The sequence below is a fragment of the Polypterus senegalus genome, chromosome 2 (genome assembly GCF_016835505.1).
Source record: "Polypterus senegalus isolate Bchr_013 chromosome 2, ASM1683550v1, whole genome shotgun sequence".
Lineage (NCBI taxonomy): Eukaryota > Metazoa > Chordata > Cladistia > Polypteriformes > Polypteridae > Polypterus > Polypterus senegalus.
Window position 1 is genome coordinate 142160493 of NC_053155.1, and position 14482 is coordinate 142174974.

The window sequence follows — 14482 nt, forward strand, 5'->3', positions numbered from 1 at the left end:
AACTGCTATATTGTGATTTTTCCCCTGAGCTTTTGTGTTTGATACGTTTTTTTTCATTTACCTCACCATAATTTCCACCAAAACCGCCTATGCACAGTTTTAACATATCAAGATTTTCTACAAATAACATGCGATACTTTTCTTCTTCAACATCCATTCAGGGTTAATGAAAAATGAATCAGTTCAATATTGAATTACCCTTGTATGAGGAAGTACAGCCTTTCTTTTATCAAGATTAGTAGGAGCTGCAAAAAGTTAAGTGAGTTTGGGTTTGTGCTAGCATGTTTCATGGTGCTGAGGATAATGAAAAATTACACTCGAATTGCACCTTTTTTTTTAATAACAGATTTTTTAAATATAGCATACAAGATCACAAGCCAACAAATGTATGGTATATCTGCTCTATTAAGGCTTAACAACAAAATTAAGTATTCTCTTGTAGGACCAAGAGTTGCTAATCTGATCTTTTGCATCAGAAATCAAAATAAATTAAAACACAGACATGATCATGAGGTTGATGCATTAAATAGGAGGAGACCAGATCACTGAAGGATCAGCAGTTGAGAGAAAGCCATAGCATGTTAGCAAGTGTTCTCTTTCAAGGGATAAAGGTCGTGTCTGTGTTAATCTTATTTTGACAAAGTTTCCCCCAGAAAGCACTGAAGGATAGCTAATTGTCTACCACTATCCACTTATCCTCACCATGGTCAACTCTGCAGTACAGCTCTCAGAAAGAGATGTTATGCTAATATGTTTGTAAGTCCACAGATACTAACAAGACATAGAAGCACTCAGGCTATGAAGATAAGCACAACCAAGTGCTTTCCTGAAACAAAGAGCATGTCATACTATCTGACAGGCTAAGGTAGTGGTTTCCAATCCAAGTCCTGAGGAAAACAATCTGTCAGTCATTTTACCTTAAATTTATCTCACGGTTTAACTAGCTGGTCTTTTTTCTCTTATTCTTTATTTAGAAAAGAGCAATATTCTTAGATTTACATTCGTAAGAAATTTAGAAATATTTGTATATTTACCATAGTGCTAAGTTCTTAACCCATGTTTGTTGTTTTTCTGTTAATTCACCTTTTTATGTGGAATTTGGTCCCTTAATTGTATCCCAATAAGTAAACAGGCAAATGATTCTGTGTATTTGACAGTAGACTTTATGTGTTGATTTCTTTTAGAGATCTGGAAACATGGCTGCTTTCGAAAATATCCCTCTGGTACATGATGAGTGCTGGGAAGAATGGATGTCGCTGCTTCCTCAAGATCTTTGGGATGTTCCTCTCTATAATCTTGCAATCCCTGGTGAATATGCACTGCAAACTTAATTTTTCATGTAACACTAATTGCATGTTAAATGAATGCCTTGACTTGGCAGAACGGATTTCAGTTATCCGGTCCACAAAGACATGAGATTGTCAGCTTTCGTCTCCCAAAACAGGGAGCAGCTCATCAGCTTTTAGGTTTCAGAGAGCAAGCTAGAGGATATCTTTCAAAGAGAGTGCAAGCAAGATTTTTTTTTCTCAAGGGGGGATGAGTGCTGCTGAACTGAACCATATAACCCACCCCTCCTAATATTTCTATTAATGAATTTACTGACCACAAGCAACCCAATTTTAGGATCATGGAGAGCTGGAGCCAATCACAGCAGCACACAGTATAACCCAGATGTCAAAGGAGACCATTGCTGGGCTTACTGACGCCCATAAACAGTCATTCGTACTGTGGCAGGTTAATGTTACCTACACATCTTTGGGATGTGGGAGGAAAACCGCAGTAACTGGAGAAAAAACATGCAAATAGGATGACAACATGCAAACATTGGGCAAACCCGGAACAGGATGTGGGATTTAAACCTGGGATTCTGGAGCTGGGATGTCTCGGCTCTAACCACTTTGCCATTGTGTTGCTCTCAAATATTTCTAATATTTCTGCAAAATTAAAAAAGTTACTTGTTTGTCGTCAGGAGTTTCCAGCCTGTGTAGAATTAGGGTTAGGGTTAGGTGTGAATGTGATCCTCACTATGGAGCATCAGGTGGCAGGTAGCATGCTGTTTTGGCAGAGGCATTTATTTCATTTTCTCTTTGCCAAGTAATGCTATGGGGAAAAAAAAGTTTAGGGTGACCAGCCAGCCAGAGTAAACCTGAAAAGTGGTGGTTTAAGTGGTTGTGATGATGACTCCTCACCGTGACATTTTCTTCATATTCTGATGAAAATTTCTCCACCACCCTGAATTGAACTATGTGAGTGAATGTGTGTGTGTGTGTTTGTGTTTGTGTGTATATGCCCTGTGTTGGAATGGCACCTTTTTATGTTTTTGAGTATTGTTTTTCACCTAATGCTACCACAAAGGTTCCATCCTTTGTGATACTGAATTAAAATTGAGTGGGATTGAAAATGGACAGATGGAAAAACTATGAATTGTGAAAAACATCATATCAGTAACACTTGGGTTTGAGCATTGTGTCAAAATTATGTGATCTGCTACACCATAGCTATAAAGGCCTGGGTGTGAATCTTGGGCCTACGTGAAGTTTACACATTCTGATAATGTATTGTAAGAAAAATGAAGAGAATTTTAACTTTGCCTTTGGCAATAACTGTAATTTAAAAAAATGAGTAAGGATCTGATTTTATTTTCCTTACCATTATCTGTTCTAGGAGGTAGACCCCAGGCATTAGATTTACATCAAGGTAACTGAAGCACACCCATTTTGAGAAACCGAATAGCACAATTTATTGATAAACATAAGGATTACAGAAATATGATACGGAGCATATATTGACATAGGATGCAAGTCAGACATAGAACACAGAAGAGGCTGGCGGTTTACTGGCTGTTTAGAGTTATTCTTCTTGGCACAAATAAACGATTTTATAATACTATGTCTTGAAGAATGGTGTCTTGATGTTGCATGGATTTGTTGCTTTGTTTCTCCGGGTTCAAGTGTAGGATTCTCCTTCTGTTGGGGTGTACTCTTTCTCTTTGCTATGTGGTCATTTATTCATAGTGTACTGTGCTTTTTCTCAGCTAGGTTATTTGCTGTGTCCTCTACAGTTTCATAGGAAAAAGCATTACTCTTTCTGGCACAAGAGTTTAGATGCTGAACGTCCCTTTTTTAAGTAATGACTGCTTCTCAGTCTGGGCTCAGTTACTGCTGCAGGGCTTGACTTGGCAGAGTGGATTTCAGTTTTCGTGTCCACAAAGACATTGGTATGTCAGCTTTCATCTCCTAAATGAGAGAGTGGCTCATCAGCTTTTAGGTTTCAGAGCAGAAGCAGGAGGACATCTTGCAAGAGAGAGCAATTTTTTTTTCTCAAGATGGAGGAGTGCAGCTAGTTTTTGAAGAAAAGTGTAACCTTTCGTGATTTGTGTTAAAGTCAATTCCACTTACAAAATCAGTCCCAGCTCATAGGCGCGTTATTTTATACACCAAGGCTGTTATTTATTGAATTATAGCTGTTTGTTTGACACCTTCTGGTCTGAAGGGCCTTCTGCAAAGATATCTTATTTACACCTTTGTTATCAGAAGTATAGGCTGAGATTGGTGCAGACTGCATTTCAGCCACTTACTTTGGAATGTTAGTGGGGGGTCTGGTGAAACAGGATTTCTTAATCCCTTTTAAATCTACGGTCTTAACTCGTCTAAAAAGCCTAGCAGAATGTGCAATGCCCACTTTGTCCTATAGTGTATTATTGCGGTATTTCCCTCTACTTACCCTTTACCTAGGGGTAAATGTACTCATCAGATTCGTTACCGTGTTGGTCTACTGTTGCACCTTAAGATTATCACACACACGCACACACAGATATACACATACACACAGACCCTAATCGCAACAGTGCCCTTTGAATTACACACACACAGCTGGTTAACCTCTAGCACTTTAAACCACACAAGTACCTTAGAAATAACATAACCTTTCCTTGACTATAGGCCATTTATCAGCCAAGAATGCCTTACTTTACGTACTGCTCCCTACTATGCCCACAGCCTTAATATAAACCTTGCAGCGCTCAGGTAATGGCAAACCTCTGGCTGCACTAGGTGCTCAAAGAAATCTAGCTTATTACTTCAATCACCTCAGACATTAAGACAAAGTATAGAAAGTTAAAAGCAGCATGGTATTTATTACAGAATTAATAATACCAGTAGAATAAAGAATAATAGAAAATAGGACTGATAATAAAGTCTGGACATATATAGTCTTTAGAAAAAGCTTACGAAAAGGTAAAGATGCCAAGGATGAATGTCGCAGGCCACTTGTGATCTAGCACTTGTAATTGTTAATTTTTCTGAAAATCAGATGGAAACGGCCACACGTTGACATCACTCTCTTCCCTTCTCCTGACATCTTTTGTCTCTTCTTCCTCCCTCCTATGTCGCTTTTCAGACGAGGCATATTTATTATAAAATTCTGCTGTGGGGTTTTGCAAGATGTGATTGTTAGATATTCTGATTAACTGGCTGTCAATATGATGAATGAATTCACTGTCTGTTTTCCCAAACAATTAAACTTTTTTTGATGTTGCTTAGTACCTACTGGCTTGTCTTCCTTTCCCAGGCTGTAAACCCATTTAGCAACTTGTCCCAGATGTCCATCCTTTCTCAGGTTATAAAGTAATAGATAGCCTGAGGCATTGCTATGTCTTCCTCTTTTGCTTGAACAGCTGTTTTAAAAGTGAGGTATAATTGGGAAGAAGATATGCTTTGATGTGTCCTGAATTTAGTTAATCAGTTGTTGTCTTGAGCAAAATATAATGAAAATGTAGTCCACAATTTACAGATGTTGTACCGCACAACATATAGAATGTGTGATTTTATTTTTTTTTTTTTCTCCCTCTGGGTACTCCGGATTTTTCAAGATTATTTGGACACTTAATAAGCCCAACATGAATGAGTGCTGGTGTGTACATGAATGTTCCCAATCCAAGTTTGTTTCCTGCCTGTGGTTAATGCTGTTAGAATATGTTTCAGCCCTTTGCAATCAGATTTGATATTGGACAAATGTTTGTGTTTTGGTTTGATAAGGTGGTATGTTCTTCTTGGTTTTCTCTTCACCTGAATGTAGTAATAACCATTAGGGATGTTTGACAATTACTGTACAGTTATTAAATCTTTCAATTCCCTTCTTTTTTCAGCATCTATATTTGACTTTTTTTGTTTAACCTTCAATAATTTAAATATTCTAATCTAAAATGAATATCAACTGTTTGAAAACTGGTCCCGTAAGATGTTATTAAGGAGCCTGAGATTTCTAAATTTTGAGGTAAAACTGGTGAATGCTGTTGATTTATTTGATTCAGAAAGATTCAGGACACGCATACTCTGGTACAGAGCTGCAGATGTCCAGAGCCAGTCCTATCAGCATAACAAACAAGGTAGGAATCATATCTGGATGAGAAGCCAGTCCATCACAGGGCACACTTACTCACTCACAAATACCAGGCCCATTTAATGCTAACAGCCTTTCTGGTGCTGGAGGCCACTGGAGTATCCAGAGGAAAACAAACAGGTAATAGGGAACTCCATCTCATTTGTGATTCAAATTCAGTCTAGGCTAGCAGTGGCTACTTTTGTACCTACCCAAAGCCATACAGGGCCATTTAAAAGCATGCAGTAGAAAAGACCAAACTGCAAAAAAAGTAGAAAAACATGTCATACCTTTTAAGGATCAGACTAGTGAGGACTAGCAATTGGCCAATACTTTCCTCCCAGACCATTTTTTAACCTCATATAATCTCTGTTAGAAATGAAGAGTACCTTGTTACACACTGAGATAAGCAGGCATTTCTCAAGTCATCTCGAAGGCACAGACCTGAAAGAGTTTAAACACCCAGGGCTGGTACACAAAGTTGTGTAGGCATCGATAGCCGGTACTGACACTGGAATGGACCGCGGGTAAGGGATTTAACAGCTAAGATGTATTCAGTCGGGGGTTGAGCAAAGAGTTTGGGGAGAAGGCTCACTGGTGGGAGGAAGAAGCCAGAGTCTATGGAGTTATTGAGATATGTGGTTCATAGATGGGATTATATAGTATTTGAGAAGTGGGTTAGTCACACTACTAGATGCATCCATTCAAACCTGAACTCAAAGGACCAAAGCTGGTTGCAGATTTTGTTTACCATGTGATATTCTCAGAGTTCTCAAAAGCATGTTTATTCGAAATTAAACAGCAATATTGAAATGCCTTTCTTAATACTGGCCTTTGTAAAGGTTTAAATATTCTGGTGAAGCCTTTTGTTTATTTGTTGAATTTTTTTAGGTAGCCATGATGCTATGAGCTACTGCTTGGATTTAAACTCGCCAATTGTCACATCAGAGTCTTGGATCTTAAAGATGGCAGATCACGCCTTTCCCTGTATAATGCGGCCAGTCATTTTTAAATGGGCAACCACTCAGGTATTATTCACGTGGTTAAATTGTGTTTGTGTTTGTGCATGTGGTGTTTTGTTTTTGTCTGTGACAAGTTAACAGCATGTGTTCATTTGACTTAATGAGGAATCATTGGTAACCAGGGATGCAGGTAAACTGGGCACTAAGAGCCAAGTTGAGTTCTTTCCTGCCATGGCCATTTTGGCAGAAAAAGACTGAAAGAAGAACTCAACCTTTCAAGACAACAATGAAGCCTTCTGGTAGTGAAACGTTAAATGGGCACCCCCATATGTTTTTGTGTGGAGTAGTGGTAGACAATGAAGTGGGTCATTGAGTTCTTTCTTCTTCTGAAGCTCAAATCATAGTAGCTGCATCCCTTGTACTGTGGCCAGATTTAAGATGCCCATATTATGGAGAGCCATGTTGCAAACTGGTGTGAAAGAACTCTGATTGGTGTTCTGCCAGCTTCAGGTGATGTAAATTTCTTTCTTTCTAGGAGGTTGATATTGTGGAGCAATTGAAGGCAGGCATCCGCTACTTTGATTTAAGAATCGCACACCGGCCTAAGGATGGCTCTCAGGATCTTTACTATACACATGTACTTTTCACAGTAGTCACTGTCTTGGTAAGTTATGATGGGATTTAAGCACGCCAGGTGATGTGTATTTGTGTAATGAGGGAGGGTGTGGCCTAAGGAGATCAACACCCTATATCAAGGTGTGCAGAATTATTAGGCAGCTAGTTTTCCTCAGGCAAAATGGGCCAAAAAAGAGATTTAACTGACTCTGAAAAGTCAAAAATTGTAAAAAGTCTTTCAGAGGGATGCAGCACTTTTGGAATTGCTAAGATATTGGTGTGTGATCACAGAACCATCAAACATTTTGTTGCAAATAGTCAACAGGGTCGCAAGAAACGTGTTGAGAACAAAAGACGCAAATTAGCTGCCAAAGATTTGAGAAGAATCAAACGTGAAGCTACCAGGAACCCATTATCCTCCAGTACTTTCATATTCCAGAGCTGCAACCTACCTGGAGTGCCCAGAAGTACAAGGTGTTCAGTGCTCAAAGACATGGCCAAGGTAAGGAGGGCTGAAACCCAACCACCACTGAACAAGAAACATAAGTTGAAACGTCAAAACTGGGCCAAGAAATATCTGAAGACAGACTTTTTTCAAAGGTTTTATGGACCGATGAGATGAGAGTGACTCTTGATGGACCAGATGGATGGACCTGTGGATCAGTAATGGGCACAGAGCTCCACTTCAACGTGGAGGTGGGGTACTGGTATGAGCTGGTATTTTTAAAGATGAGCTAGTTGGACCTTTTGCATTGAAGATGAACTCAAAATCAACTCCCAAACCTACTGCCAGTTTTTTGAAGACACTTTCTTCAAACAGTGATACAGGAAAAAGACCATGATTTTTATGCAGGCCAATGCTCCATCACTTGCATCGAAGTTCTCCACTGCGTGGCCAGCCAGTAAAGGCCTTAAAGATGAAGGAATAATGACATGGCCCCCCTTCCTCATCTGACCTAAACCCTATCTAGAACTTGTGGGCACTTCTTAAACGCTAGATTTACGGGGAGAAAAACAATACACCTCTCTGAAGAGTGTCTGGGAGGCTGTAGTCACTGCTCCACAAAAGCTGATATATATGATGTACTGTATCTGCTGATCTCTGAAAGCTGAGCACTGTGGAAAAATGTTAGGCAATTCAGATTCTTTTGTTGCCCATATTTAGGCACCCATATTTCTGAAGTTAGAGTGGAAGAAATCATTTTCTTGGCTAAAGTAACAAAATTTATGTTGCAGACATGAGTAAGCTATGGGGTATTCAAGTATTGAAGTAACACAGGGGTTGGTTTCTGCAGCTGCCTCACGCCTCCTGGACACTGGGTTTGAATCCCTGCTTAGACCTTTGGGTTTTACTCTGCCTACTGTTTGTTTGACTGACAACTCTGAATTGTCCTGATCTGAGTAAATGCTCTTAAGTGCTCCTTTATTGGACTGGCAGTGTCCAGTATTTGTTCCACACAGTGATGCAGAAATGGGCTCTAGCTCCCTTAAACTTGAAGTTGACTGTGTAAGGTCAGATGATGGATGCACGAATGAACCCTGTCTTTTATTACATTCATTAATTGCACCTTTTTGGTAGAACAGGTCATCTGTCTAAGCTTACATTATGGAGAAATAACTGACTGCATTTCAAAAATTATAGTCTACCTCTGTGTTGTTTACTTGTCATTGTGTCATCACTTTTTCCTTGCAGCAACATGGAATAGAGTGAAAGTAAATAATCCACCTCATTAATTTGTTCAGGAATCCCAAAATGACTGTATTTAATCTTCTGGAAATTGTAAATCCTTCCTTAAAAAATTATATATAGATTAGCATAGATCAGCTCCACTGAGTCACATTTATCTTTGGCCAGAGACTTAATATCACCAACTTTTTTACCTAAATTTGTTAATATTGAAACATTAAAATGCGTGATGGGCCCAGCAACACAGATAATGATTATAGAGGGTATGGTGTTTTTCTTAAGAATTGTACAAGGAATTTAAAATATTGAATTTTATACAGCTAAAAGCAAATAGATAGTGAATGATACTTTTTTTTGGTACTAGCGACTAATGAATAAAATTGGGTACTAGCGACTAATGAATAAAATTGTTCAAGTTTAACATGACTTAAATAGTTTGTACAACTATCCCCCCCACCACCACATGGTGACAAGTGAAAAATGGACATAGTTGGAAACAAGAGTAAGTGAACAGAGCCATATAACCCACCCCTCTTGATATTTCTGTCCATTAATGTATTTACTGAACACAAGAAACCCAGTTTTAGGATCATGGGGAGCTAAAGCCAATCACAGCAGCACCAAACACAACCCAGGTGTCAGAGGGGGGACCATTGCTGGGCCTACGTACTCAAATAAACAATCATTCAGACTGTGGCTGCTTAATGTTACCTACATATCTTTGGGATGTGGGAGAAAAACTTCAGGAGCTGGAAAAAACCCATGCAAATAGGATGACAACATGCAAATATTGGGCAACCGGGACAGGGTGTGGGGTTTAAACCTGGTATTTTGGAGCTGGGATGATTTGGCACTAACCACTGTGCCATTGTGTTGTACTCAAATATTTCTGCAAAATTAAAAAAGTTACTTGTTTGCATTCAGAAGTTTACTGCCTTTTTAGATTGAATGTGATCCTCATTTCGGGGCATCTGGTGGCAGGTATGCATGTTTGGTGGATTTATTTCATTTTCACTTTGCCAAGTAATGCCATGAAAAAAAGTTGGCGTGACCAGCCAACCTGGTTAAATCTGAAAAGTGGTAGTTTTAACTGGTGATGATGGTGACTTTTTAACATGACATTTTCTTCTTATTCTAATGCAAATTTCTCCACAACCTTGAATTGAATTAAGCAGTATTGAAAATTATCTTATGGATGAAAAGATTTCTGGCCATGATTTAATAAAGAAACAAAATGCATTTTCAAAATGTTTAAACAAGTTTCTTAAAATATTACTTAGGAAGCTCTACAAGAGATCAACCTGTGGCTAGAGAATCACAAGCGAGAGATAATCATTTTAGCTTGCAGTCATTTTGAAGGCATGACGGAGAGCCTCCACGAACATCTCATTTCATCACTGAAGTATATCTTTGGAAGCAAGCTTTGTCCAATTATGGTAATTATAAAAAATGAAACTTAGTGTTTACATTTTAGATAAAGTTAATATATGTGATATTTCTTGTAAGATTTTGACTTGATTACACTTGTTATGCTACAATTAGGAGTCCTGTGTTTCAAACTTGTAGCGGTCCAGTGCCGCTCAGCTTCACACTGTCAATAGGACAATAATTTATTTATTTTTTCAGTGGGGATTCCAGAAATGCACACATTCTTAGACAGAGACATGAATCAAACAAACATGAGCAATATTTTAAGTGAAAAATCAAATCTAAACAACAAAAATTGGACAACCTTCCTCTTCGGTGGTACGAATATTGCACACAACGATCAATCCTGACAATAAACACTCCCCTCAATGTCCTTAACACAGTTCCAATGTAGCAGAAATGGATGATATGGTATGGACTAAGGGTTATGATGATGATCCTGGGAACAGCTTCCGTAAGAAATGAATTAAACAGTCCTACCAGTAGTTCTGAGCGGCGAGGGGTGACATTTGTGGGAGCGCTCCCTCTGAAGACGCATGACACTAATCACACGACAGGCAGGCACGAGGCAATCCATTCATCCTTATGAGAAACAATCCAGGGTATGACGATATTTCACAGGGTTTATTTTAGACAGGACAAATGGGTAAACAGAAATTCGGACCTCCTTTTTTAAGTTTCCTACTGGCCTTTCTTATCCACAGCAGCCCCTGCCCCTGTTTCTAACATCCAATGAGGGTAATCCTCTTTGGGGCTGCTGGGAAATAGAGACCTTTCAGCAGTAGCACTGCTACAGACTAACCACTAGGACTATGCCTGACTTCTGCAATCTTGTCTCTTCCATTTCAGATAAGTGGTGCTACTTTAAGCCATGCTATTGTTATTTCCTCGATTGCATTGATATCCTTTTAGTTGTGTTATATTGTCTGTTTACAAAAACTTGATCAGAGAGAGCAAATTCATTTTATATTAACGTGTGTGTCTGCATAAAGCTGTGGGCTCAAATGAATATTAATGTGCTTGGTATGACCTCTGCCACCTCATTATATTCTTATGCTTATGTGCATTTGTTAGCTCTGTGCTCACGAAGCACTCAAATGAACATCCCTTATGACTTTTACAAATTTAACATTTCCATTCATCACACCCTCCTATTGAATTATTCAGTCGTGGCAGCTCTGACCAAAAAACTCAACCAAAACCTGGATGGGACACCATCATATTGGAGGGCAAACTCTTTTATTCTATTCTGCTTTCAAGTCACTAACCAGTCTAACCTGCATGATTTTAGAATGGGAAAGAAAAAAAAAACCAGAATACCCAGATAAAAAATCCACAAGGAAAAGAGTAAGAATATGAATATTTCAGATAGCCAGTCAGGAACAAAGGGCTATTAAAGAAAATGACTTATCTTTGGTAAATAAGTGCACATGCCATATATTATTATGAACTTAAACATCATTTATGGAGGATTACACTACTGTCTCACTTCTTAATTTTTGTAAGGATTTCTGGCATTCCAACCACAGAATTCTTTTTTTGTATCTTAGGACTGTATAGGAGAAGCTTTTGTAGAATATAAAACAGCCTGAATAAGTGTAAGCCACCCTAATTTGAGACATTCTTATGAAATGATTTACTTCTTAATCAACTATGGTCTCGGTAAACATAATCGACACAATTAAGCATCACAGTTTTCACAAACCACCAAAGCCTTACAGTTCTCAACAACATCAGTTAAATATTTGAGGATACTTCCCAAAATATATATAGTAAAGCGAGGGAGAAGGGGCAGCATTGGCCATTTTCATTTTTGCTATGCTTTGGATCTTGGCTTGTGACTTATCACTGCTTCTCTCTGTCTTGCTGCAGCAAGGTCTTCACCAGTAGTAATTTGTGTCAACCCTTTTAATATACTAAATCAGCGGTACTCGGCTCCTGTCCTTGAGGTCCATAGTGGCTGAAAGATTTTGCCTTAACCAAATTTTTAATCCGAACTAATTTTCTACTACTAAAGCAATATGTTTTTTGGGCTAAGTCTTAGTTTTAATACAATTTTTACATTTCAGAATCCTGAACTGCCTGTTTTCATTTTAATCAGCTGCATTAAGGTTTTTAATTGTTGTCTGTTTTCTTAACCAGCCATCAGTTGATAATGAGGTGCAAATGACAAAGGAACTACCAGCTCTCCAGCTAATGTGCATCATGAAGGATGTGTGTTAACACAATATTTTGAAATAAATGAAAGAGAAGGAAAGAGCAGGGGTACAAATCTGTTCTGAACCACAAAACAAATGGATAATGTTCTCAGAAAACAAAAAAATCTACAATGTGAAAGGGATTTGTCTTGAAAGAATGAAAGCATTTAACTTTTATATAATTAAATACCAAGTCTCATTATCTGCTAGGCCTGGGTTCTAATTACTGAAAACCTGCACCCACCAGAACTGGAGTTGAGTAACCTAGTCCTAAATTATGCTAAAATGTACTTTTTTTTCCGTAAAATTCAATATGTTACAAATATATGAATATTGAATATTAATCATTAATCGGATTGGTTAATCCATTTACAATTACCCATTAGTTCTTAGAAAGACACTCTTGTAAAAGTGAGGTCTTCAAGCAGCCCATTCTTCTTTTTCAGTGCTTTGCCTTTGGTGAAGCTCAGGGTTTAGGTTCTTTGCTTGGTCAGAATCAAGTCTATCAGATACACCTTTGTGTTTTCACAACTCAGCTTGTCATGTTGCAGGTCGCCACCTGCTCATCTCCCTCAAATATCCTCAGCCTTCATAACAGAGTTCTACGCAAAGCAACAAGGCCAGTCAGCCACACATTTGCATTCCATAATCACTACATTGTTATGTTTAGACACTTATAAGAAAAGATTAAACAAATCCCACTCTGTGAGCCATCATTAAGCACAATAGTCTATAATATAATAGTCGAAATATATGAGCATTTACTTGATCCGTTTTCCCCCAAAGGAGGATATAACTCTGAGAAATCTGTGGAAGATGGGTCATCAGGTTATTGTTTCATATGAAGATCCAGCAGCTCAGAAACATCGGGAGATGTGGCCCAAAATCCCATACTGGTGGGCAGACAGTGAGGATCCAAATATTCTAGTGCACTATTTGGAAAAGAAGAAAGAATCACGAAACCCAGGTGAGCACTAAAAAAGGAGGATAAGAGCTGATGATAAGTGCAGTATCAGGATCAGAATTTGCTTTATTGGCCACTCACATTTACTGGGAATTAGTCTTGCTAGTTTTGATGTAACATACAAGGACAACAAAAAATGCAAAAATAGAAGTGTGACAAAATAAAATATAATGCAACATACAAAGGCAACACAAAATATAAAAAGATAAAATAGGATATTTAAAAAGAAAGTCCAGACAGTGCAGTGTGCAGGTATGCATAGAAACTTTGTAGAAACTGAAACCTGGTTACTCAGAATAAACTGCACATGGGAATAACGGTTTAGCAAATGTGTTGTTTTAACTTTCTTTGCACAAAGTACATTTACTGGAGGGAAGTCTTGGGAAAAGATGGTGCCCAGGGTTAGATGGATTAGCAGTGATCTTCCTTGCCCTAAAGTCATATAGGACTTGAATGTAAGGTAAGTTTACAGCCATCGTTTCACAGGCTTTGATGATGTGCTGCAGACTGGCCTTGGCCTGAACAGAGGCAGCACCAAACCAGATAGTTGTAGCTCAGATCAGAATGGACTGATGGTGGCTGTGCACAATTGGACCGATATTGCTTGAGAGGAAATTGAATTTCCTCAACAGGTTGTAAAAGAACATTCCCTGTTGAGTTTTCTTGATAATATATGTGATGTTACTGCCCCTACCTAACATTTTTCTGACAGTGTAGTGGTCAGAAACATAAAATGACTCTGTCATCCCAACGGCTGAGCCATTTATGGTGATAGGTGAGCAGGTGGCTCTTTCCAGAAATTTATGATCATCTCCCAAATTTTTTGAATGTTAAGGTTCAAATTATTATGGCTGCAAAACAATGTTAATATTTTCTATCTCTTGTCTGAAGTTGAACTCATCATGCTTTGAATTGATGCCTAATAGTGTGATGTCATCCTCAAATTTAAGACGTTTGACAGACGAATCACCGAAGGGTACAGTCATTTGTATAAAGTGAGAAGAGTAGTGGGGAAAGAACACAGTCCTGCAGTTAATGGGATCAGATGTGTTTGTCCAACCACACATACTGTACTATTTCCTAAGACTGCCTATAATCCAATGGTAGAACTGGGCAGCTTGAACTGAGTGAGTTTGTTATCTTGGAGCTCTGGGATTACTGCTTTGAATTCCACAACCAGAATTCTCCCATATTCCCCTGGGATATCAAGGTATTGGTAAATAAAGCTTTGACCTAACTTCACTATATC

General features: G+C 38.5%; 1 protein-coding gene across 1 annotated transcript in view; it reads left to right on the forward strand.

Moving 5' to 3' along the window:
• The window catches only part of LOC120523435 (PI-PLC X domain-containing protein 1-like), a 37279-nt gene that overhangs the window by 19974 nt on the left and 2823 nt on the right, over window positions 1–14482 (forward strand). Inside the window, exons 2-6 of the mRNA XM_039744746.1 lie at window positions 1185–1308; window positions 6271–6407; window positions 6877–7005; window positions 9924–10079; window positions 13056–13236. Of these exons, the coding sequence (XP_039600680.1) occupies window positions 1197–1308; window positions 6271–6407; window positions 6877–7005; window positions 9924–10079; window positions 13056–13236 (715 nt within the window). The 5' untranslated portion in view covers window positions 1185–1196. The remainder of the gene's footprint in view (window positions 1–1184; window positions 1309–6270; window positions 6408–6876; window positions 7006–9923; window positions 10080–13055; window positions 13237–14482) is intronic.